We start from the raw sequence: 22,144 nt of genomic DNA on the forward strand, positions 1-22,144 counted from the left end.
ATCTCTTGATTTCCAAAATTTACACAAAGTAAACCCTTTCTTCAGTGGAAAGATTTGAAGAACTCCAAAATTACTTTCAGATAATGGATGCATGAAATGCACTCTAGACTAACATGGTGGCACGCATGGAATAAGTACATAGGATCCTTTGGCATATAAAAAGCAGCTTAATGAATTAGATGTTCTGTCTTGCATGTTGCAAGTACAGTAGCTAGAAGGCTCAACAAACAGGCACTTGCATAACCAGGGTGATCAAAGGCTATGAGGATCTCAATGTTTGGAGTTTGGGATAACATATGACAATATTGGCTGACTGGGATATTTTTGAACAGATAACTGGCCATTCCATTCTGATAGTTCTTTTCTGCTATCTCTTAACTTACTATTAATTAGGAGGAAGAAGATGACGATGATTGGGGTGAGGACACCACTGAAGAAGCTCAAAGGCGTAGAATGGATGAAATCAGTGATCATGCAAAGAACCTGACTCTAAGTGAAGATCTGGAAAGAACTGTAGAAGAGAGAGTTAATATACTATTCGATTTTGTAAAGGTATGTCTGAAAACATGGCTGGGCTTACCTAGTGCTCATAACGCTTCAAAATTAATACTGGATTTTAGGTATAAAAACTATAGCTTTAAAACGTACATTCTTGCAGGAATTCTGTTTCTGGAATTCAATTCTAACGCAGGTAGGGATGCAATACAAAAATGCTCCCATGGCTGTTTCCTTGAAGTTACATTTTTCTAATCTTCCATAGAAAAAGAAGGAAGAAGGGGTAATTGATACATCTGACAAAGACATTTTGGTAGAAGCAGAGAGACTGGATGTAAAAGCTATGGGCCCTTTAGTATTGACCGAGGTTCTCTTCGATGAGAAGATTCGAGAAGAACTAAAGAGATACAGACTCCATTTCCTTCGTGTAAGTGTTTTTTTTTTCTAAATTGGTCATCTTTCATTCAATTTAGGGTGTGATAGGTTACTTAGTTTTCTTTCTGTGACTTTTGTATACCTAGTAAAATGTAAGTCTTGTTGCTTTTAAAACTTTGACTTTTCTGTCTCTAATGAATGCATAAAGTGGCAATTTGTTACAAGCGTAACAATGCTCCAAATCTACCTACCCACTGTAAGTCGTCTAAGTTTCTGAAGTCAGTCATTTTTAAAACAGTGAAATTGCCTATCAGTTACATGCAGTAACACAAATGATCATGTTGACTTTTTGGATGCTTTTCCAAGGTGAGGGATTGGAAAATAGTTTAAAAAGTTCCTATCTTTCTAAACTCAAGCATCTTTTTTTTTAACTTTTGCTTCCTGTAGTACCTCAAAACTGAACTCCACTAAAACAGAAATAGTCCACTTTATCTTCAATCACAAATCCAACAAATGGCCCTCCATCTCACATATTAAATGGTATTTCCATTCCCATTTTAACTCTTGTAAAAAGCCTGGGAGTTCTGTCAACTCAGATCTCATCTCAGCATGTTTCTGCAAAAGTAAAATCTTTTTCAAATTACATATTTTACATTTCTTTTTTTCTAGACTTTCATACAGTTCTTCAATCTCTGATCTTTTCCAGTATTGACTATTAACGCTGTACCTAGGTCTCCTTGATACCATAGTTAGACCTCTTCAGCTATTCCAAAATTCAGCCAGTTTTAACTGGTTCTTTAAGAAACCACATTCCCTGTACGTACCCAGATCAGTCCAGATGGTGGGTTATGTCCCCTGTCCAGCAGATGGAGTCAAAGCTTCGAAGGGTGCTGCTTTATAAATCAGTGTGCACCCTCTGTCAATCCCCAGTATGTTTCTGACTCCAGCAGATAGGAGTGGGGGAACCTCTGCTCCCCCCCAGGGCATTGCTTCAAGCTAGATTTATTCTCTATTTTTCAGCTTACTTGTTTTTCTTTGGGTGGATCAAGTTCTTGCTCCAGTCTTTTCTCCACACTGGCTCCCGATTTAAATATAGGATTCAATATAAAATTCTAACCATTATTCACAACCCATCCTCTTATCTGGCTTTGCCCTACCCTCTTAACTTATAAACCTGCTAGACGTTTAAGATCTTTAGGTAAGAATCTTAATGTACCTTCGATTCAAATAGCTCAGTTGGACATTACAAGAGTTTTTCAGTGGCAGGCCTCTTATGGAACACCTTACAGGTTTCCCTACATCTAATCTCAAATTCAAAAGATTTCAAAAAAGCAAACATCTTTCTCAGAAGCATTTAATCAACACACTATATAGACCATTCCTAATCTCATTCTTAGGCTATTTTGTATTTCTTCTTCACTGTTCACTACTTGTTTACTATACCTATATTTGTTTTATCACCGTTACCTATTTATGTTTTAATATGTAACCATTTTTTAACAATATTGATATAACAGCATATAAACAATTTTAAATCTGTCCAGACTCCTGGGTTTTGCCTCCCTGCCAGCAGATGGAGTTTCACTGATACGGTACATAACCTAGTGTGCCACCTGCAGCCCCTCAGTATTGACCTGTACCTAAGTCAAGATGACAGCGACAATTAAACTTCTTCCCTTCTGAACCAGAAGAAGGTGAAGTTGCCCAAATAGGAGTCGGCACAGGGGGATCGGGTCATTGTGACCATGACAGGAGGCTGGTAGCACGGTGCCCTTCCACTCCCGGGGGACTTTGAAGGCACTGGGGGTAAGTTTAGTGTTTCTGACTTGGCCAGGGTTCTTTCGCAGCCACGGGTGATTGTATTTTTTCTCTTCAGCCAGCGCCGGGTACACACAGCTGGGCAGTGGGAGTTTTTTTGCCTAATTTGGGACAGACTTCCTCAGACCTGCAGCAGGTTATTTTTTCCCACATCGTGGCTGCGCTCTTCACCCATAGTTGCCGGCTCAGTCCAGGCCTGGTTTTTCCCACATCACGGCAGTAAGTGGGGTTTTTGATTTTCGCGGCCTTGTTTTTTCTTCGCGCCGCAAGGCGACGCACCTGCCTGATGGGTCCCCGCTTGAAATCGCCAACCTGCCGCTTGTGGTACACCAGGCAGGTTCTAGATGCGGATTCTCTATGCCCACTTGTGCCTCAGAGTCTGGACTCATTGGGGTCGGAGGGCCCCTCTTGGGCGGAGGGTCAAGCATTTTTGGAGACGGATTTACGTGTGGAGACTCCTCCTGTTTTGGCCCTTATAGGGGCGGACTCCTTAGGGGAGTGCAGACACGGTGACGGGGGGGAGGGGAAACCAGAGGGATTTACCCCGGAATTTGTTCTCATGCATGAGGCGTTTTTGGCATGTCAGCGGGTGCCCGTCAAGCAGCCCAGGCAGTCATCCACAGGAGAAATTACCTCGGGGTGCGGGTTCTCACCCCACCGGACCCAAGCGGATGTGGATTCAGATATTTCTGATGACCCGGAGGCCCTGTCATTGGAGGGGGATGATCCCAGTGTGGTCTGACTGTTTAAGCGGGATGAGTTCTGTCCGCTTATTCCTCAAGTTTTGGAAGTGCTCGGGCTGAAGGTTTCCCAAGAGGAATCAGACAATGAAGGAGTTAACCCAGTTCTAGATGGCATTAGGGGCCAGACTACTGCTTTTCCTTTGCCGAAGAAAGTTAGGAAGCTGGTGAACAGGGAGTGGGAGACTCCTGACGTGGGTCTGAAGGTCGGTAGAGCGATGGTGAAGTTATATCCCCTGTCAACAGACATGTTGGATTTGCTCAAGGTTCCTAAGATGGACTCTGGTCTCAGCGGTCACCAAGAAGACCACAATCCCAGTGACTGGTGCGGCACTAAAGGGCGTACAGAATTGCAAACTGGAGATCCAGTTGAAGCGGGTCTTTGAAGTTTCAGCTCTGAGTTTATGCATGGCAATCTGCGCTAGTCTCACGTAGAGCGTGTGCCTGTTTTGGGTCCAGGAAACTCCAGACAGTGCTGACGCCGGCAGCAGCGGGGCATTGCAGTCTGCCCGTTTGGAGGCCAGTATTGCTTATGTAGCAGATGCTCTCTATGATTTAGTGTGGACCTCTGCAAGAACTATTGTGTCCATGGTTTCCACACAACTCCTCTGGCTATGGAACTGGGTGGCGGACTTGTCCTCAAAATCCTGGCTGTGCAACCCACCATTTAAAGGCCAGCTTCTTTTCAGGGAGGAACTGGACCAACTGCTAAAGTTGTTGGTGGAATCCAAGGGCAATCATTTACCTGGGGACAGAAGATAGTCTAAGTCCTTCCCACCTCGATCTTGTTTTCGGGACAGCCATCGCTACAGGACTAGTTCTGTACACGTCAACAACCTCTTCTAAGCCGCCTCCGGGTCGTCAGCAGTCCTTTCGTGGGGGTCGGCGACCCAGGAGAGACTCTGGGCAACAGGGGGCCTCAGGCAACAAGTCCGCCCAATGAAGCCACAACAGCCCATTCCGTCGTCGAAGCGGTCTGAGGCAGATTATCCAACTTTTACACAGAATGGGCAAGCATTACATCAGAACGCTGGGTCTTGGAGGTCATCAGGGATGGTTACGCCTTAGAATTCTCACGCCCGGTTCGGGAGGTCTTTGTAGAGTCCCGGGTGGCCCTCGCCCCACAAGTGCGAGGCGGTCAGAGTAACTCTGCATAGACTTCTTGACCTCAGATGGTTCCGGAAGCGCAACAGGGCCGTTATTCGATTTATTTTGTAGTTCCCAAAAAGGAGGGCACTTTACGTCCCATCCTCGACCTACAGCAGGTGAACCGCTACCTCTGCATAACGCATTTCCAGATGAAAACCTTGTGCACAGTGATAGCAGCGGTTCGGAAAGGAGAATTTCTTGCATCCTTGGACCTTACGGAGGCATATCTTCATATACCTATCAGACTGTCACCAGCGGTTCTTGCGTTTCAAGGTGTTGGGTCAACGTTTTCAGTTTCGAGCCCTTCCCTTTGGTCTCGCCACAGCCCCCAAACGTTCACGCAAGTGATGGTGGTGGTAGCAGCATTCCTTCGGAAGGAAGGCATCTTGGTTCATCTGTACCTGGACGACTGGTTTGTGCAAAGTCTCGAGAGGAATGCGAGAGGTCGGTCCACACTGTGTTGACCACGTTGAGGTTGTTAGGATGGGTGGTCAACATCCAGAAAAGTCACTTGGAACCAGCTCCTGAGTTGGTTTATCTGGGCGTCCGATTCGATACCTTGCAAGGCAAAGTGTTTGTCGGCAGATCGAATAATGAAGTTGCAAGCCCAGGTCCACTCTGTTAAGGAGGCAGTCTCCCACAGTGGCATCTTCAGGTCCTGGACTTCATGGCTTCCACCCTGGGGTTGTTTCCCTGGGCATTTGCTCACTTGCAAATGTGCACTGTTGGCTCTGAGTCCAGTGTCAGAACAATATCTACCAATGCCTCTTTTGGAAGTCCAGACTCAGTCTGTCATGGTGGCTGTCATGTGACAATCTGGAGCAGGGGGTGGACTTGGACACCCCAAATTGGCTGATTGTCTCCACAGATGCCAGCCTCTCCGGTTGGAGTGGTGTGCAGGAGGAAATCAGCTCAAGGTCCCTAGTCACAGATGGAAAGTTCATGGTCCATCCCTTGTCTCAAGACGAGGGCAGTGTGACTGGCCTTGCAAGCCTTCCTCCCCTGGATTCAGGGCAAGATGGTGCGAGAGTTCTCAGACAATGCAACGACAGTGCTGTACATCAACCGTCAAGGTGGCACCCACATCCCTGCAGTTGCACTGGAGGCGTGCCTGTTATTCACCTGGGCAGAGCAGCATCTCGAGGGTGTCGCCAGGGTGGAGAATATTCCATTGGACTTTCTCAGACAACAGCTTGACCCAGGAGAGTGGGAGCTATCGGCCGACGCATGGAACCGCATTTGTGCCAGATGGGGAGTACCTCAGTTGGATCTAATGGCGACACGGACGAATGTGAAGACAGAACGCTTCAGTTGTCGAGAGCAGGGATCGGTGGGCATTGACTCTCTAGTGTGTCCTTGGCCCACAGGAATCCTTCTGTATGTCTTTCCTCCCTGGCCTCTCATCGGTTGGCTCCTTCGCCGCATAGAGCTACACCCAGGACAGGTGGTATTGGTGCTAGAATGGCTGCGCAGGCTGTGGTTCGCGGATCTAGTGCGTTTGGCTCTCAACGGGCCGTTACTGCTGGCTCATCTCCTGCATCTTCTGCAAGGACCCATATTCTTGGACCGGGAGGATCACTTCTCTCTTGCGGCTTGGCTTTTGAGAAGCAACGTTTACGTCTAAAGGGCTACTCTGAACAAGTCATTTCCACTCTTTTGCAGGCGCAGCAACCGTCCACCTCTATGGCCTGTGTTAGGGTCTGGAAGGTTTTTGAGTCTTGGTGTTCCATTCAAAACTACGATCAGTTATCGGTCGGCATCCCTCTGGTACTGGATTTTTTACAGCAGGGACTGAGTAAGGGCTTGGAGTTCAATTCTCTCCAGGTGCAGGTGGTGGCTCTTGGGGCCCTACGGGGCCGATTCAATGGCTATTACTTGGCAGTGCACCCAGACATTGCCCATTTTTTGAAGGGGGTCAAGCATTTATAACATCCAGTTAAAATGGTTTGCCTGGACTGGAATCTGAACTTAGTGCTCTGTTTTTTGCAATGCTCCGTTCGAGCCTCTTTGCCGATCTTCCCTGAAGGATCTGACGTTGAAGACTGTTTTTAGTGGCCATTTGTTTGGCCCGGCAGATTTCAGAGTTGCAGGCACTATCATGTCTATCCTTTTCTGCGGATTTCTGATGACAGGGTGTCGTTGTGCACTGTCCCGTCCTTTGTTCCTAAGGTGGTTACAGCGTTTCACGCAAATCAGACTGTAGAGCTGCCAGGGTTTCCACATTGGTCCCGTAACAACTCAGGACAGGGAGCTTCATCTCTTAGATGTCCGGCACGTCTTGTTACGATATCTAAAAGTTACCAATGATTTCCACCGTTCTGACCATTTGTTCTATTTGGGGGTTCAAAGGGGGGTGATAAGGCAATTTCTCGTTGGATAAGAGAAGCCATTTGTTCAGCATACATAATCTGGGGTTGCCAAGCCCCCTCTGGTATCAGCTCGCTCTACTAGAGCCCAGGCTACTTCCTGGGCAAAGTGTCAATTACTGTCTCTGCAGGAGATCTGCAGGGCGGCAGTGTGGTCTTCTCTTCACACCTTCACCAAGCATTACCACTTGGATGTTAGGGCGACGGAGGACTTGCCCTTTGAAGGGGTTTTGCGGGTGCCCGCCCAGTGTAGGGTGGCTTGGGTATCCCCACTTCTCTGGACTGATCCTGTACATACTAGGAAAAGAATTTTCTTACCTACTAACTTTTTCATTCCAGTAGTACTAAGGATCAGTCCAGAGGCCCACATCTGACTCCAAAAGACTGTCTTGGCTAGCATTGGCCTATGTTTACTTAAGAAGCTCCGTTGAAGTGTGATTGTTGGAGCAGTTTTTGGAGGTTGTCTGGGTGTTTTTTGGGGCTACCTTCCACTTAGATTACTCATGGGCTTCGGTATAGGTGAATACTGGCTAACTGCAGGTGGCACTCTGGTATATATGGCAGTGCCCAAAGTTTTGATTCTGACTCCCTCTGCTGGTAGGGATACACAACCCACTTCTCTGGACTGATCTTAGTACTACTGGAACGAGAATTAACAGGTAAGAACAAATTTTCTTGTTTGCCTATAGGTTAAAGCAAATTTGTAACTGTGTTCCATTTACCACTTGAACTCAATTGTATGATACTGCTTGCCTTATGTTAGTGTTTGTAGCACCCATATACTAGTGTTATGGGATTTTCATTAGTTGAGACTTTCTCTATCAATGTGTAGATGGGTTATATGCCACCTTAGGAACAGCTTGTCGGCCAAGAAACTGAATTAGTTATTTTACATTACATTTATCATTGATTATATCTTTATTTTTAGTTCTGCCATAACAACAAAAAGGCGCAGAGATACTTGCTCCATGGCTTTGAGTGTGTAGTAGCTATGCATCAGTCCCACCTTCTTTCTAAAATTCCACATATTCTAAAGGAGATGTATGATGCAGACCTTCTGGAAGAGGATGTTGTCATTGGCTGGGCAGAAAAGGTTTGTATCAATTTTGTTTGAAAAATGGAAACTTAAGACTTGATATTGGTTAGTGATGACAACTCTTATGGCTTAAAGGCAGATACTTCAAGTGAAGATAACTGCCAAAAATAACAGATTAAGTTGGTATGAGCATTCATACCCTTGCATTGAGCTGAGATCCTTTAGGAAAAAAATCTTACTGGGGCTTAAGTGAGCAGTAAAACTGATTTAGAACGGTTTGTTTGGCCACCTTTCAGATTCATAAGAATTTAGTTGCCAGTTACAAGTAGCTTGGTTACTGTTCGAAACAACTTAGTTAAAGCAGATTGTTTTGTGCCTATACTATGTTTAGTTTGAGTACAGTTAAATTTTATTCTAAACCCATAGGCATCAAAAAAGTATGTTTCCAAGGAACTTGCCAAAGAAATACGTGTCAGGGCTGAGCCCTTCATTAAATGGCTGAAAGAAGCAGAAGAAGAATCTTCAGGCAATGAAGATGATGAAGAAGAAAATATTGAGGTATCTTTTATTTTCCCATTAAATGGGCTCTGTCTGGCTAACTTGGATCTTGAAGTCTACCAGTTTAGGATCTTTTGGGGGTTTTTTAAACCAGTACCTAGTTTCCCCACAGTATTGCAGAGTGACAAAATCCAGCCTCTGCCACTGAATTTGCCTTTTGAACTAGTTAAAATACTGGGCAGAAGAGCAGCCTGTACTACTGTACCAGAAATCTTTGCCCCCACCAGACCCTCAAATCACCAAGCCAAACTGGCAAAGTAGGTGAGAAGGGGGATATGAGTAGTTCCTGTTGATACACAGATCAGTCCAGACAATGGGTTTTATATCCCTACCAGCAGACAGGCAGAGAACAAACTGAGGCACTGCTACATAACAAAGTGCTACCTGCAGTCCCTCCATATTTGTCTCCAGCAGATGGTAGAGGTCCAAACCTGCAGTTCTGACTAAAATTTTGGAGTTCCCTGTACGTACCATTCCAGACTGTGGGTTATGTCCCCCGTCCAGCAGATGGAGTCAGAACAGATTTCGAGGGGGCGTTACCATAATAGCCAGTGCACCCTCTGGAGCTCAGTATCTTTCTGACTCCAGCAGATGAGAGTTGGGAAACCAGCAGCTTCCCCAGGGTGGCAGGGATTTTTCAATTCTTCACTTCTTTCTTCTCCTGTCACTTCATTTTGGATCAAGTTTTTAGTTTAAAAAAAAAAACCACTTCAATTTTTGGGGAGGCGTGGCTATTGTAAGTCTGTTCTGCCTCCTCTTGCTGTTTGTTCTCTTCTTCCCTGGCTGGGGTAAGTGAGGGTTTTTCTGTTTGGCTTTGCAGGTTTTATTTCTTGCAGTGTTCTTGTATCGCAGGTGCCCCGCAGAAGCCGGTGGGGCCGGCCTCTCCATAAGACAGCGCGGTCCCGGAATGATTTTTTACTCAGGCCTGCCACCGCAGGGAGCCACTTTCGCGGCAAGCAGGGACTTTGGGCGGGTTGTGTTGGCCTTTGGGCCCCCCCTGCAGCACCTCTCTCCTCCAGGCCGCCCCCCCCCCGAGGCCTTACTCGCTCGTCCCCGGCTGCTGCCATGCCGCGGCCGTCCCGTTGCGCGGCCGGGGTCGAGAATCTCCAGGGAGGGCATTTACTCTAGGTGTCTTCCCGGCGGGGAAGGCACCTCGCAGGCAGGCAGCGCTCCTTCCGGGCTTCCCTCCCTGCGGCGCGGGCCGGCCACGTTGCCGCCAATGGCGGGAACGGCGGCCATCTTGGATCTTCAGCATGATGCGCCCACATTCCCGGAACGGGTGCCAGGGGATTTTTGGGAGGTTTTGCCCCCGATTTTTATCCCCGGTGGGGGACTTGTCCGACCAGGGGGCTTCAGCTATTCCTGCCCCAGGACCCCCTCCCAGCATGCCACGGTTCTCGCCGGAATTTATTCTACTCATGCACAGCGCCTATTTACAGGGCCTGGAGGCCCCCGGGGGGCTCCCTTCGGTTCCCCCCCCTCCAAGACTCCCAGGATTTCTACCTCTCCGCCTGAAGCCCCCCCTGTCCGCCTAGGGCCTGGCTCGGGGGCAACGGGGCTGCCGATCCGGACAAGTGTTACTCTGGGGGGGGGGGGGGGGCGGCTGGGATGCCGGCGCCACTGGGGGGCGACCCACGGACCCGGACACGCAGGCTGAGGGGGACGATCCCCGTGCGCTAAGGATTTTCCAACGGGAGGAGCTGGATGATCTCATCCCACAGATACTTTTGGAGCTGGATCTTGATCCACCGCCGGACCCGCCAGCGCCAATTGCTCCCGCCGTCTCCACGTCATCCAAAAAGGGGATCCAGTCCTCGCTGCCCTCCGGCCTAGGGAGTGGGCCTTTCCCACTCATGATTCCTTTCTTCAGCTCCTCACCAGAGTGGGATGCTCCCGAAGCATCTCTTAAGGTCACTCGCGCTATGGAAAAATTGTATCCTCTGCCAGAGGACTTCCTAGATCTCATCAAGGTCCCCAAAGTGGACTCGGCGGTGTCGGTGGTCACCAAGAGGACGACTATTCCTGTCACGGGCGCAACGGCCCTGAGGGATACCCAGGACCGCAAGCTGGAAATTTTTCTAAAGCGGGTCTTTGAGGTCTCCGCTCTGGGGATGCGGGCCGTCATGTGTAGTTCACTCGCCCAAAGGGCCAGTCTTCGATGGGTCCAGCAACTCCTCACCTCGCAGGACCTACCGCCCGAGGAGACTGCCCAGGCAGACCGCCTGGAATCAGCCATAGCCTATGGGGCAGACGCTCTGTACGATCTTTTCCGGGTGCTGGCGCGGTCCATGGTTTCAGTGGTAGCGGCTTGGCGGCTGCTGTGGCTGTGCAATTGGGCGGCGGATGCCTCCTCCAAGTCAAGCCTGGGCTCTCTGCCCTTCCGGGGCAAATTTCTCTTTGGAGAAGATTTGGATCAAATTATCAAGTCCCTGGGAGAAAATGCAGTCCAAACTACCTGAGGGACAGGCAGCGGACTTCCCGGCCTTTTGCTTCTTCCAGGGCCAGAGCACAGGCGCTACAGGTCCTATAGGCAGCCGGGGCCTCAGCAAGGCTCCTCCAGACCCCAGTCCTGGTCACGGTCCTTTCGGGGGCGCAGGCCTACACGGGACAGGGTGGGGCAGGGAAACCCCACCCCGAAGTCTACTCGATGCCAGGGTCGCCCACTCCTCTACTCCCAGAATTGGGGGTCGGCTGGCAGACTTTTACGAGGAGTGGGTGAGAATCTCCGCGGACCAGTGGGTCCTCGACACCGTAAGAAACGGCTACGCTTTGGAGTTTGTCCACCCTCCGAGAGACAGATTCCTCTTTTCTCCCTGCAGATCGGAGCTCGAGGGAGGCAGTACAGCAAACCCTGGACAGGTTGCTGACGATAGCAGCCATCTCTCCCGTCCCCTTCGGCAAGGTGGGCTTGGGCCACTATTCCATCTACTTCGTGGTGGCCAAAAAGGACGGTTCCTTCCGGCCAATTCTAGATCTGAAGGAGGTCAACAAATCCCTGCGGGTCAGCAGGTTCCGCATGGAGACACTACGCTCGGTGATTGCGGCAGTACACAAGGGGGAGTTCCTTGCCTCCCTGGATTTGACGGAAGCCTATTTGCACATTCCAATACTTCCAGCTCACCGGCGATTTCTTCGCTTCAAGATCCTGGGTCAGCACTTTCAGTTCACGGCACTTCCCTTCGGTTTGGCAACTGCCCCTCGCACCTTCACCAAGATAATGGTGGTAGCGGCAGCCCTCAGAGGGCATTCTTGTACATCTGTATTTGGACTGGCTGATTCGTGCGAAGACCGTCTCCCACGGCCAAGCCTCGGTAGCCAGGGTACTACAGGTCCTCCACTCCCTGGGGTGGGTGGTGAACTTCTCCAAGAGCTCCCTCGTATCATCTCAACGCTTGGATTTCTTGGGGGCAAGCTTCGACACTTGCCAAGGCAAGGTATTCTTGCGCCCAGACAAAGCTCAATCCTTGCGGGAACATGTACGTCTGTTTTCTGCCTTGTCAGAACCCACCTCCTGGAATTACCTGCAACTGCTGGGCGTGATGGCCTCCACCATAGATATGGTACCCTGGGCATTTGCTCATCTTCGCCCTCTACAGGCAGCTCTTCTTTCCCGGTGGAAACCAGTCTCTCAGGATTATCAAGTGATTCTGCCCCTCCCGTCGTCTGTCAGGAACAGCCTGGATTGGTGGCTGGAGCCGTCGCACCTGGCTCGCGGCATCTCTCGAGGTCCCCAACTGGGTGGTGGTCACCACCGATGCCAGTCTCGTGGGTTGGGGCGCAGTTTGCGATCGAAGCGCCACGCAAGGGACTTGGTCTCCAACGGAAGCAGCGTGGCCGATCAATCGTCTGGAAACCAGAGCGGTCCGCCTAGCGCTACATCGCTTCCTTCCGCTGGTGAAAAACCAAGAGGTAAGGATTCTCTGACAACGCCACCACCATGGCATACATCAATCGACAAGGCAGAACAAGGAGCAAGCACGTATCCCTCGAGTCAACGCCCCTGATGGCATGGGCGGAAGCTCATCTCATGCGGATTGCGGCCTCCCATATCGCCAGGGTAGACAACATTCAGGCGGACTACCTGAGTCAACAGCTAGACCCCGGAGAATGGTCTCTTTCCGACAAAGCGATGCACCTTCTGATCCGCCGCTGGGGGGCGCCACACATGGACTTGATGGCGTCCGCCCTCAACGCCAAGGCCTCCCGCTTCTTCAGTCACAGGAGGGAGCGGGGCGCAGAAGGCGTAGATGCTCTCGCCCTGCCTTGGCCCACACATCAGCTACTTTACGTCTTCCCACCCTGGCCCTTGGTGGGCAAGATTCTCCGCAGAATAGAAAACCACCAGGGTCCCGTGATCCTGGTGGCCTCTGAGTGGCCACGCCGTCCGTGGTTCGCAGACCTGGTACATCTGGCGGTAGAGGGGCCGATTCGATTGGGACATCTTCATCTATTGCACCAGGGTCCGGTATTTTTCGAGCAGGCAGAACTCTTCTGTCTTGTGGCATGGCTTTTGAACGGCGTCGCCTTCGGCGCAAAGGCTACCCGGAGGTGGTAATCTCAACTATGCTCCGGGCCCGCAAGCCTTCTACCTCAGTGGCTTACGTACGAGTTTGGAGGATCTTCGAGATATGGTGTTCCAATCGGGGGCCTCTACCCACAGAAGCGTCAGTACCCCTGATCTTACAGTTTCTGCAGGACGGCCTAGACAAGGGTCTCGCCTATAATTCCCTTCGGGTCCAGGTGGCAGCCCTTGGTTCCCTCGTACAGAAGGAAGGTTTTCTCAAAGGCGTCAAGCACTTACGACCTCTGGTCTGGGATCCGTGCCCCTCCTGGAGCCTCAATCTGGTGCTGCGGGCTTTGTCAGATCTGCCTTTTGAGCCGCTCTGCGGAATGACTAAGGATCTCACGCTCAAGACAGTTTTTCTAGTGGCCATCTGCTCTGCACGACGCATCTCAGAGCTTCAAGCATTGTCCTGCAGGGAACCCTACCTCTGGTTTACAGACTCTGGAGTTTCCCCTTCGCACTGTCCCTTCTTTTCTCCCGAAGGTGGTCTCAACCTTCCATTTGAATCAGACAGTGAAACTTCCTGCTTTTGCTCCAGATGAGCCCCGGTCACTTCGTCATTTAGACGTCAAGCGCGCTTTGATTCACTACTTGGAAGCCACGAATGAATTCCGGGTTTGACCATCTGTTCGTACTCTGGTCGGGTCTGAAGAAGGGGTTCCAGGCCTCGAAGACTATTGCACGCTGGCTTAAGGAAGCCATTTCAGTATCCTATGTCGGAGCGGGACGGGTCCCGCCTCGTGGGGTCATAGCTCACTTGACTCACTCGCAAGCGGCTTCATGGGCGGAGGTCCGCTCCGTCTCCACACAGGAAATCTGCCGGGCAGCGACATGGAAATCGTTGCACACTTTCTCAAGGCATTATCGACTACACCTGGGGTCGTCTGCCTCCGGGCATTTTGGCAATCAGGTTCTCCGAGCAGGTCTCTCAGGGGCCCACCCGATTTAGGGAAGCTTGGGTACATCCCACAGTCTGGAATGATCCTGGTTCATACAGGGAAAAGAAAATTATTCCTTACCTGCTAATTTTCGTTCCTGTAGTACCATGGATCATTCCAGACACCCACCACTCTGAGATTCTTGCTGTTTTCCTGCTCGGGTTCTTGCTGTCGATGTGGCCTCCTTGCTCTCTTCTATTATCTCTGTTCACAGCTCCCACAAGTTGGCGGTTGTTTGCTGATTGTTCGTTGATTTTGATTAATGTCATTTAAACTTGATCCAGACTGCTATTGCTCTTCTAGTGCTTTGCTATACGTTATACTGAGCTCCAGCAGAGGGTGCACTGGCTATTATGGTAACGCCCCTTGCAATCTGTTCTGACTCCATCTGCTGGACAGGGGACATAACCCACCGTCTGGAATGATCCATGGTACTACAGGAACGAAAATTAGCAGGTAAGGAATAATTTTCTTATAGTGGAGAAGTTAGTATAGCTTCCTGAGGTGTTAAGTTCCTTTTGTGGGCCATCCCTCGGATTGAGCCGGGTATCTGGGGGATTGGAAACTCCTGTCTGGTGTAGCCTGTTGCTTCCGGAGGCTTTGATAGCCAGGGGACTGGCTCTCTTCCCTGAGCAGTGGCTGGTAGGAGATGTCTGAAGTAAGTATCCTAAGTTTTTAAAAAAAAAAAAATTAGGGGAAACTAGAGCTGGGTTGTCCGTGTGAGGCTGGGCGATTGTCTGAGGCACTTGGTCAGCAGGAGCTGTTCAGGCCTTCAGGAGGGAGAGCTGAAGGAGTGTGCTGCTGTTTATTTTTCCCCGAGGAGTGGTGAGAGGGTGGGAACTCATGCAGTCAGTCCAGGGCTCGCATCACTGCAGTCTACCATGTGCAGCTCGAGCCAACACATTTCATGCATTTTCACCAGAGCATTGCAGCGGCCACATGGTGCAGCCTACTTCAATGTCGGCGCACTTGGACTGTGTGCTTTCTGCCTGGTGGTGAATGGTGGTTTGCAGGGCTTTTGCAGGCTCTGGTCTGCTAGTTTTAATTCCCACTCTCTGCACAGGCTGTGCATCCGGAGCAGAGGGAACCTCTGCAGGCAGCTCCAAGGAGAAGGCCTCCAAATTATCGGGGGGAGGGGGTTCTGGAGTCTTCACCCCACTGGGGACCTGGATATTCCCCCTCCCCCCTTCTCCCCTGTGGTGTAGGGGGATGAAGAGGATCAGGAGGGAAGTGTGGGCTCCCTCTGGCAGACTTTTTTTTTTTTTTTTTTTTTCCCTTGCATGGGTCTGAGGAACTAGAATTTTCTCAAGTCTTTTCCCGTTACATGGAGCCTTCTGGCACAGAAAGGTGCAAGAGAAGAGGTCCAGAGACAGAAATGGGCTCCATCCAAGAGGCCAAGGCTGGTGTCTGTGGGAGGTTTAGGAGATGTACTTAAGTGCCTGAGCTTGTGGTTTGCTGAGGGTGATCGCAGGGATCTGGCTGATTCTGATATGCAGGATTATCCTGCCACCCCTCAGAGCAGACCCAGATGGTCAGAATCCTGATATGGATGCAGGCAAAGAGATCCTGATCCAGACAAGGGCCCTGTGGCTGAAGGTTATGAACATAGGGTGGTCCGTCCTTTAAAAAAGCACCATCCCCTCATCCCTCAGGTGTTTGGAGTTGGGGGGTTAAGGTGACTCAGGTAGAGTGACAATGAGGGAGTGAATCCAGTTCTTGGATGGGCTGCATGGTTGTCCTAATGCCTTCTCGTTGCCTAAGATTGCCTACATCAATCGCCAAGGAGGCACAAGAAGTTGGCACGTAGCGCAAGAGGCGGCGCGCCTCATGGAATGGGCGGAGATTCATCTAGCCCGTCTCGCGGCGTCACATCGCCGAGGTGGACTACCTGAGTCGACAACAGCTGGACCCCAGAGAATGGTCACTCTCCGAAGCGATGCAACTTCTTGTCCGCCAATGGGGGTCACCCCACCTGGATCTGATGGCTACCTTTCAACACCAAAGCCCCACGCTTCTTCAGTCACAGAAGAGAACACTGCGCGGAAGGGGTGGATGCTCTGGTCCTCCCGTGGCCTTCCCACCTGCTTCTTTACGCTTTCCCCCATGGCCGCTGGTGGGCAAAGTTATACGCAGATTAGAAAGTCACCAGGGGCCAGTGATTCTCATGGCTCCAGAATGGCCCCGTCGACCCTGGTTTGCAGATCTGCTGCAGCTGGTGACAGACGGTCCTCTAAAGCTCGGACACTTGCCTCGCCTACTCCACCAGGGTCCAGTATTTTTCAACCGGGCAGAACTTTTTTTTTGTCTTGCGGCCTGGCTTTTGAACGGCATCAGCTCCGCAGGGGATACCCAGAGGTGGTAGTCTCGACTCTCCTCCGAGCTCGAAAGACATCTACCTCGGTAGCTTACATTCGAGTCTGGAAGGTCTTCGAGATGTGGTGTTCCAAGCGGGACACTCGGCCCACGAAGACGTCTATACCACAGATACTGCAGTTCTCCAGGACGGGCTGGACAAGGGCCTAGCGTATAATTCGCTTCGGGTTCAGGTGGCCGCCCTTGGCTCTCTCCTACAGGTAGCGGATCAAGATCATTCTTCTCTCCTGCTTCAGCCTGACATAGCACGATTTCTCAAGGGAGTTAAACATTTACGGCCCCCGTTGAGGGATCCCTGCCCCTCTTGGAACCTCAATTTGGTACTTCACGCTTTGTCAGGTTCGCCCTTCGAACCACTACAGAGGGCAACTATTAAGGATCGCACCCTCAAGGCCGTATTCCTTGTGGCCATCTGCTCCGCCCGGCGCATCTCGGAGCTCCAAGCATTGTCCTGCAGAGAGCCCTATCTCCGGTTCATGGACTCGGGTGTCTCCCTCCACACCGTTCCCTCCTTCCTTCCGAAGGTAGTATCGGCATTTCACGTGAATCAGACGGTCGAGCTGCCGGCTTTTGCATCCGATGAGCCATGGTCTTTCAGTCTACTGGATGTCAAGCGCACGTTGCTTCGATACCTGGAGGCTACTAATGATTTTAGGGTCTCGGATCATCTGTTCGTCCTCTGGGCGGGCCTGAAGAAGGGTTCCCAGGCTTCCAAAGCAACGATTGCAAGATGGTTAAAGGACGCCATTGCGGCATCTTACATCTGAGCAGGACGGACACCGCCTCTCACCGTCCGGGCTCACTCTACCCGCTCTCAGGCAGCCTCCTGGGTGGAGTCACGGTTGGTCTCCTCACAGGAAATTTGTCATGCAGCAACTTGGAAATCGCTGCACACCTTTTCCAGACATTATCGTCTTCATCTGGCGTCGACTGCCTCTGGGCATTTTGGCGACCAGGTTCTCAGAGCAGGCCTCTCGGGGGACCCACCTGGTTTAGGGAAGCTTGGGTACATCCCACTGTCTGGACTGATCCTGGTACGTACAGGGAAAAGAAAATTATTCCTTTTCTGATAATTTTCATTCCTGTAGTACCAAGGATCAGTCCAGACGCCCACCGCTATGGGGTTTTGGGTCCTGCTCAGCTTGGGGTTGCTTTCTTTCTCATGCAACATGCTGTCTCTCTTTGCATTTCACAACTCCCTACAAGTTGGCTGTTCTGCCGAATATTTGGGTTTTCATGTTAAATTCATTAGTTGAATAGCCATTTTTTCATGGTTAACTATACTTGATCCAAACTGTTCTTTTGGTATGCTTGTGCTTTGATATACTTTATACTGAGCTCCTGCAGAGGGTACACTGATCTATATGACATCACCCTTCGAAGTCTGTTCTGACTCCATCTGCTTGTCGGGGAACATAACCCACTGTCTGGACTGATCCTTGGTACTGCAGGTAAGGAATAATTTTCTTTTGTGGAGGACCTGGACCAGCTCATGATTTCCCTGGGGGAAACAAAGGGGCAATAAGCTACCAGAAGATGAGAAGCATTAAGAGCTTTCACACCCACTCCTGCTTTTGGGAGTCTGAGTTTTCTGTCCAGTAGAGGCTCCTCTTCCACTCAACAAAAGCAATTGTTGAATCGCCAGCATTCCTTTCGGGGGGGGGGGTGTTAGCCATTCCTCTAAAGGTGGCTCCATTCAGTGGGCCTGGAGGAAATAAGCTGTCCCAATGAAGCCAGGGACTCCCATTCCTTGGTTGTGGTAGGGGGCAGGTTGCCCATTTTAACAAGGAGTGGGTCAGGATTACCTCTGGTGGGTTCTGGAGGTGATTGAGGACTGTTACGCCTTGGAATTTTCTCGCCTGCTCAATAATGCCGCCTTGGAGTCTCATTGTTTTTGAAGCAAGCGTAACACAGTAAAAGGAACTCTGCACAGGCTAAGCTGGAAGCTATCCTGGTTCCTCTGGACGAGCAAGGAAGATATTCCATCTGCTTTGTGAAGACAGGTGTCCTCCTTTGGCACATCTTGGACATGCAGAAGGTGAACTCGAGCTTGCAGGTGCCATGATTCCGGATTGGAGACACATAGTAATTGCGGCTGTCAGCAATTAGTAATTTCTGCAGTCATTGGACCTCACCAAGGCTTAGCTGCATATCTCTATCTGAAAGGAGCACCAGAGGTTCCTGCAATTCAAGGTGCTGGGGCAGCATTTCCAGTTTCAGGTCCCTTCCCTTCGGTCTGGCCACAGCTCCTCATACTTTCACAAAAGTGGTGTTTGCAGCAGCCTTGAGATGGGAAGAGATGCTGGTTCACCCATACCAGCAGATAGACAGAGAGGTTCTAAAGGACTCTGACATATATAGCAAGGTGACACCTACAGTCTGTTAGTATTTCTGCCTCTAGCAGATGGAGCAGGAGCAAAACCTACAGTCTGATAGCTTTAAAAAAAGAATGAGTTTGGTTAGTTTTCTTTATGAAGTATTTCTTCAGAGGACAGAAGTGAGACAGGTTTCAGCCTCCCAGGGGTTGTCAGGTTCTGAGAGGACCCTAATTTTTAGAGGCAGCTGCGGTTGAGGGCCCCACTAACAGCCTAGTGCAGCACTGGAGGTGATACCGGGAGCCCGGCTCACCCCCCCCCCCAGTTGGACCAGGACCTGGAAGCTCAGGAAAGTATAAAATTAAAAAACAATTTTTTAAACTTTTTGCTTTACCTGGACTCTCCCTTCCCTCACAGTCTGTGGGTCCCTCTGTTTCTTTTTTTGCTGTGGAAATTTAACTTCGGCATTTTTACCTCAGAGGAAAAATGAACTTGCCGGGCTTGTGGAGCTGCGTGCACCTGTCAAGGGACAGCCTCTGTTCTGTGTGTCTGGGGAAGAGGGAGCCTCCACAATCTCTAAGGGGGTTGTTTTTACAGGTCTAGTCAGTCTCCGGCGTTTTTCAAAACTTAGTCTCCTTCCGTCATCCCATTCCCACTAAGCGTGGGAATGGGTGCCATCTTCAATTTGCTCAAATCAGTAAACTCTCCAGCCCTGTCGGTGGGGGAGGGGATTCTCCCACCACCTTTATCCCCTCACATTGATCCCTGAGGGGGACAACTCAGGGCTTGGGTGCAAGGCAGCATGGATATCCCTGAGGGGGGATACAGATGCTTTCTTTTTTCATCCGACTTTCTACTGCTCCTCCACAGGGCTTTTAAGGCACGGAGAGCAGGGAAAAAGAGCGCTGGATAAATCTTTACTGTCTGATTCTCCGGCCAGGCCTAAGAAACAGGCAAAGTTTCATGATGGGCTTGAACCCTCCTAAGTCTAAGCATCCTTTGAGGTTAGTGACGACTCAGCCTGATTCCACTACTTCCACAGATTCTGATGGAGTGGATGAGCCTTAACAGCCTCCGTGGGGGACTGATGGTGACCCGGACTAGTCTCAGAGGTTCCCTAGGGGTCCCATGTTATGGAAGGGGATGACCTGAAGGTTGTCACTCTTTAGGAAGGAAGAGTTAAGACTTCTCATTCCCACTATTTATGGGGAATTGGGTATTGAGGCTCCCCATGAAGAATCTCAGCTGGGATCTTCAGACCCAGAATTGTTGGGACTGTGTGTTCCACCCTCCTCTCTTCCTTTTCATTTTTCAGCTATGGATTTGATTTTCAGGGAATGTGATACCCAAGACTTGGGTCTGAAAGTTGCAAAGACCATGGATAAACTATACCCTTTACCAGAGGAAGCTTTAGAGCTGCTTTGTACTCCCAAGGTGGATGCAGCGATGTTGGCCACTACAAAAAAGACCACATCCCTGTTACAGGTACAACTGCCCTCAAGGATTTGCAGGATGGAAAGCTGGAGCTTCAATTAAAGATTTTTGAAGTCTCGGTACTTTGAGTCTGAGCTGCTATGTGTAGCAATTTTTCTTTGAGCAGGTCTTCATTGGCTACAACAGCTTCAGGCCGATGATACGCTGTCAGAGGTGGAAGGCCCTCCAAGCGGGCCAGCTTGAAGCGGTCATTGCTTATAGTGGATGCCTTTTATGATTTTACTCCACATTTTTTTTTTTTTTTTTTTTAGAACCATGGTATTGGCTGTCTCCGCCTGTCTCTTGTGGCTACAAAACTGGTCGGCTGATGTTTCTTCCAAGTCCCAGCTGGGATCTCTTCCTTTCAAGGGCAAACTGCTGTTTGGTAAAGAGCTAGAGGATCTAATTCAGTCTCTGGGGAGAGAAGGGGCCGTTAACTCCATTTACTTTATTCGAAAAAAAAAAAGGAACCTTCCGGCCCATTCTCTATTTAAACATAGAAACATATAGAAACATAGAAATGATGGCAGAAGAAGACCAAACGGCCCATCCAGTCTGCCCAGCAAGCCTCACACATTTTTTTCTCTCATACTTATCTGTTTCTCTTAGCTCTTGGTTCTATTTCCCTTCCACCCCCACCATTAATATAGCGAGCAGTGATGGAGCTGCATCCAAGTGAAATGTCTAGCTTGATTAGGTAGGGGTAGTACCGCCGAAATAAGCAAGCTACACCCATGCTTATTTGTTTTACCCAGACTATGTTATACAGCCCTTATTGGTGGTTTTTCTTTTCCCCTGCCGTTGAAGCAGAGAGCTCTGCTGGAAATGCGTGATGTATCAGTCTTTCTCCCATGCCGTTGAAGCAGAGAGCCATGCTGGATATGCATTGAAAGTGAAGTATCAGGCACATTTGGTTTGGGGTAGTAACCGCCGTAACAAGCCAGCTACTCCCCGCTTTGTGAGTGCGAACCCTTTTTTCTTCTCCCCTGCCGTTGAAGCAGAGAGTTCTGCTGGATGTGTGAAGTATCAGTTTTTCTTCAGCCCTGCCGTTGAAGCAGAGAACTATGCTGGATATGCATTGAAAGTGAAGTATCAGGCTTATTTGGTTTGGGGTAGTAACCGCCATAACAAGCCAGCTACTCCCCTCTTTGTGAGTGCAAATCCTTTTTTCCATATTTCCTCTTGCTGTTGAAGCTTAGAGTGATGTTGGAGTCGCAGTAACCATGTATATGTTTATTGAATAATGGTATTGTCTCCAGGCGGGTCAACAGATGTCTTCGGATCCCCCTGCTTCCGTATGGAGACGTTGAGGTCAGTCATCGCTGTGGTCCGTCAAGGGGAGTTTCTGGCGTCTCTGGATTTGACAGGCGTATCGCCGCATCGGGATCCAATTACCAGAGGTTCCTGCAATTTTCAATCTTGGAACATCATTACCAGTTTCAAGCCCTGCCTTTTCGGTCTAGCAACCGCACCCAGGACATTAACCAAAAATAATGGTTGTGGTGGCAGTGCAGCTTTGTCGAAGGATTATTGGTTCATCCACATATAGACGATTGGCTGATTCGAGCAAAGTTGGGAGCCCTCTGCCAGGAAGCGATCCACCAAGTGCTTCAATTGCTACAGACACTCAGATGGGTTGTCAATCTGGCCAAGCATAGTCTAATTCCCTCCCAGTCATTAGAATTTCTGGGAGCCCTGTTCAATACACCAACAAGGCAGAGTTTTCCTGTCAGAACGCGTTCTAAAATTACAAGGTCAGGTGCGAGTATTGTCCAAGCATCCTCCAAATGTTTGGGATTACTTATAGGTCCTGGGTTCGATGACCTCTATATTGGAACGGGTTCCCTGGGCTTTCGCTCACATGCATCCTTTGTAATCGGCGTTGCTTTCCCGATGGAACCCAGTGTCTGAACAATTCCACCTTCCTCTTCCATTGATGGAGAC

The 22,144-nt window shown here is 49.9% G+C and overlaps 1 protein-coding gene across 2 annotated transcripts in view; it reads left to right on the forward strand.

The window, feature by feature from the left end:
* Positions 1-22,144, forward strand: part of EIF5 (eukaryotic translation initiation factor 5) — a 97,182-nt gene that overhangs the window by 63,026 nt on the left and 12,012 nt on the right. For both annotated transcript variants that reach the window (XM_029598011.1, XM_029598009.1), the window contains exons 8-11: positions 394-552; positions 761-922; positions 7,872-8,036; positions 8,406-8,537. In XM_029598011.1, coding sequence (XP_029453871.1) covers positions 394-552; positions 761-922; positions 7,872-8,036; positions 8,406-8,537 — 618 coding nt within the window. The remainder of the gene's footprint in view (positions 1-393; positions 553-760; positions 923-7,871; positions 8,037-8,405; positions 8,538-22,144) is intronic.

Source organism: Rhinatrema bivittatum, chromosome 4 (genome assembly GCF_901001135.1).
Source record: "Rhinatrema bivittatum chromosome 4, aRhiBiv1.1, whole genome shotgun sequence".
NCBI classification, from domain to species: Eukaryota; Metazoa; Chordata; class Amphibia; order Gymnophiona; family Rhinatrematidae; genus Rhinatrema; species Rhinatrema bivittatum.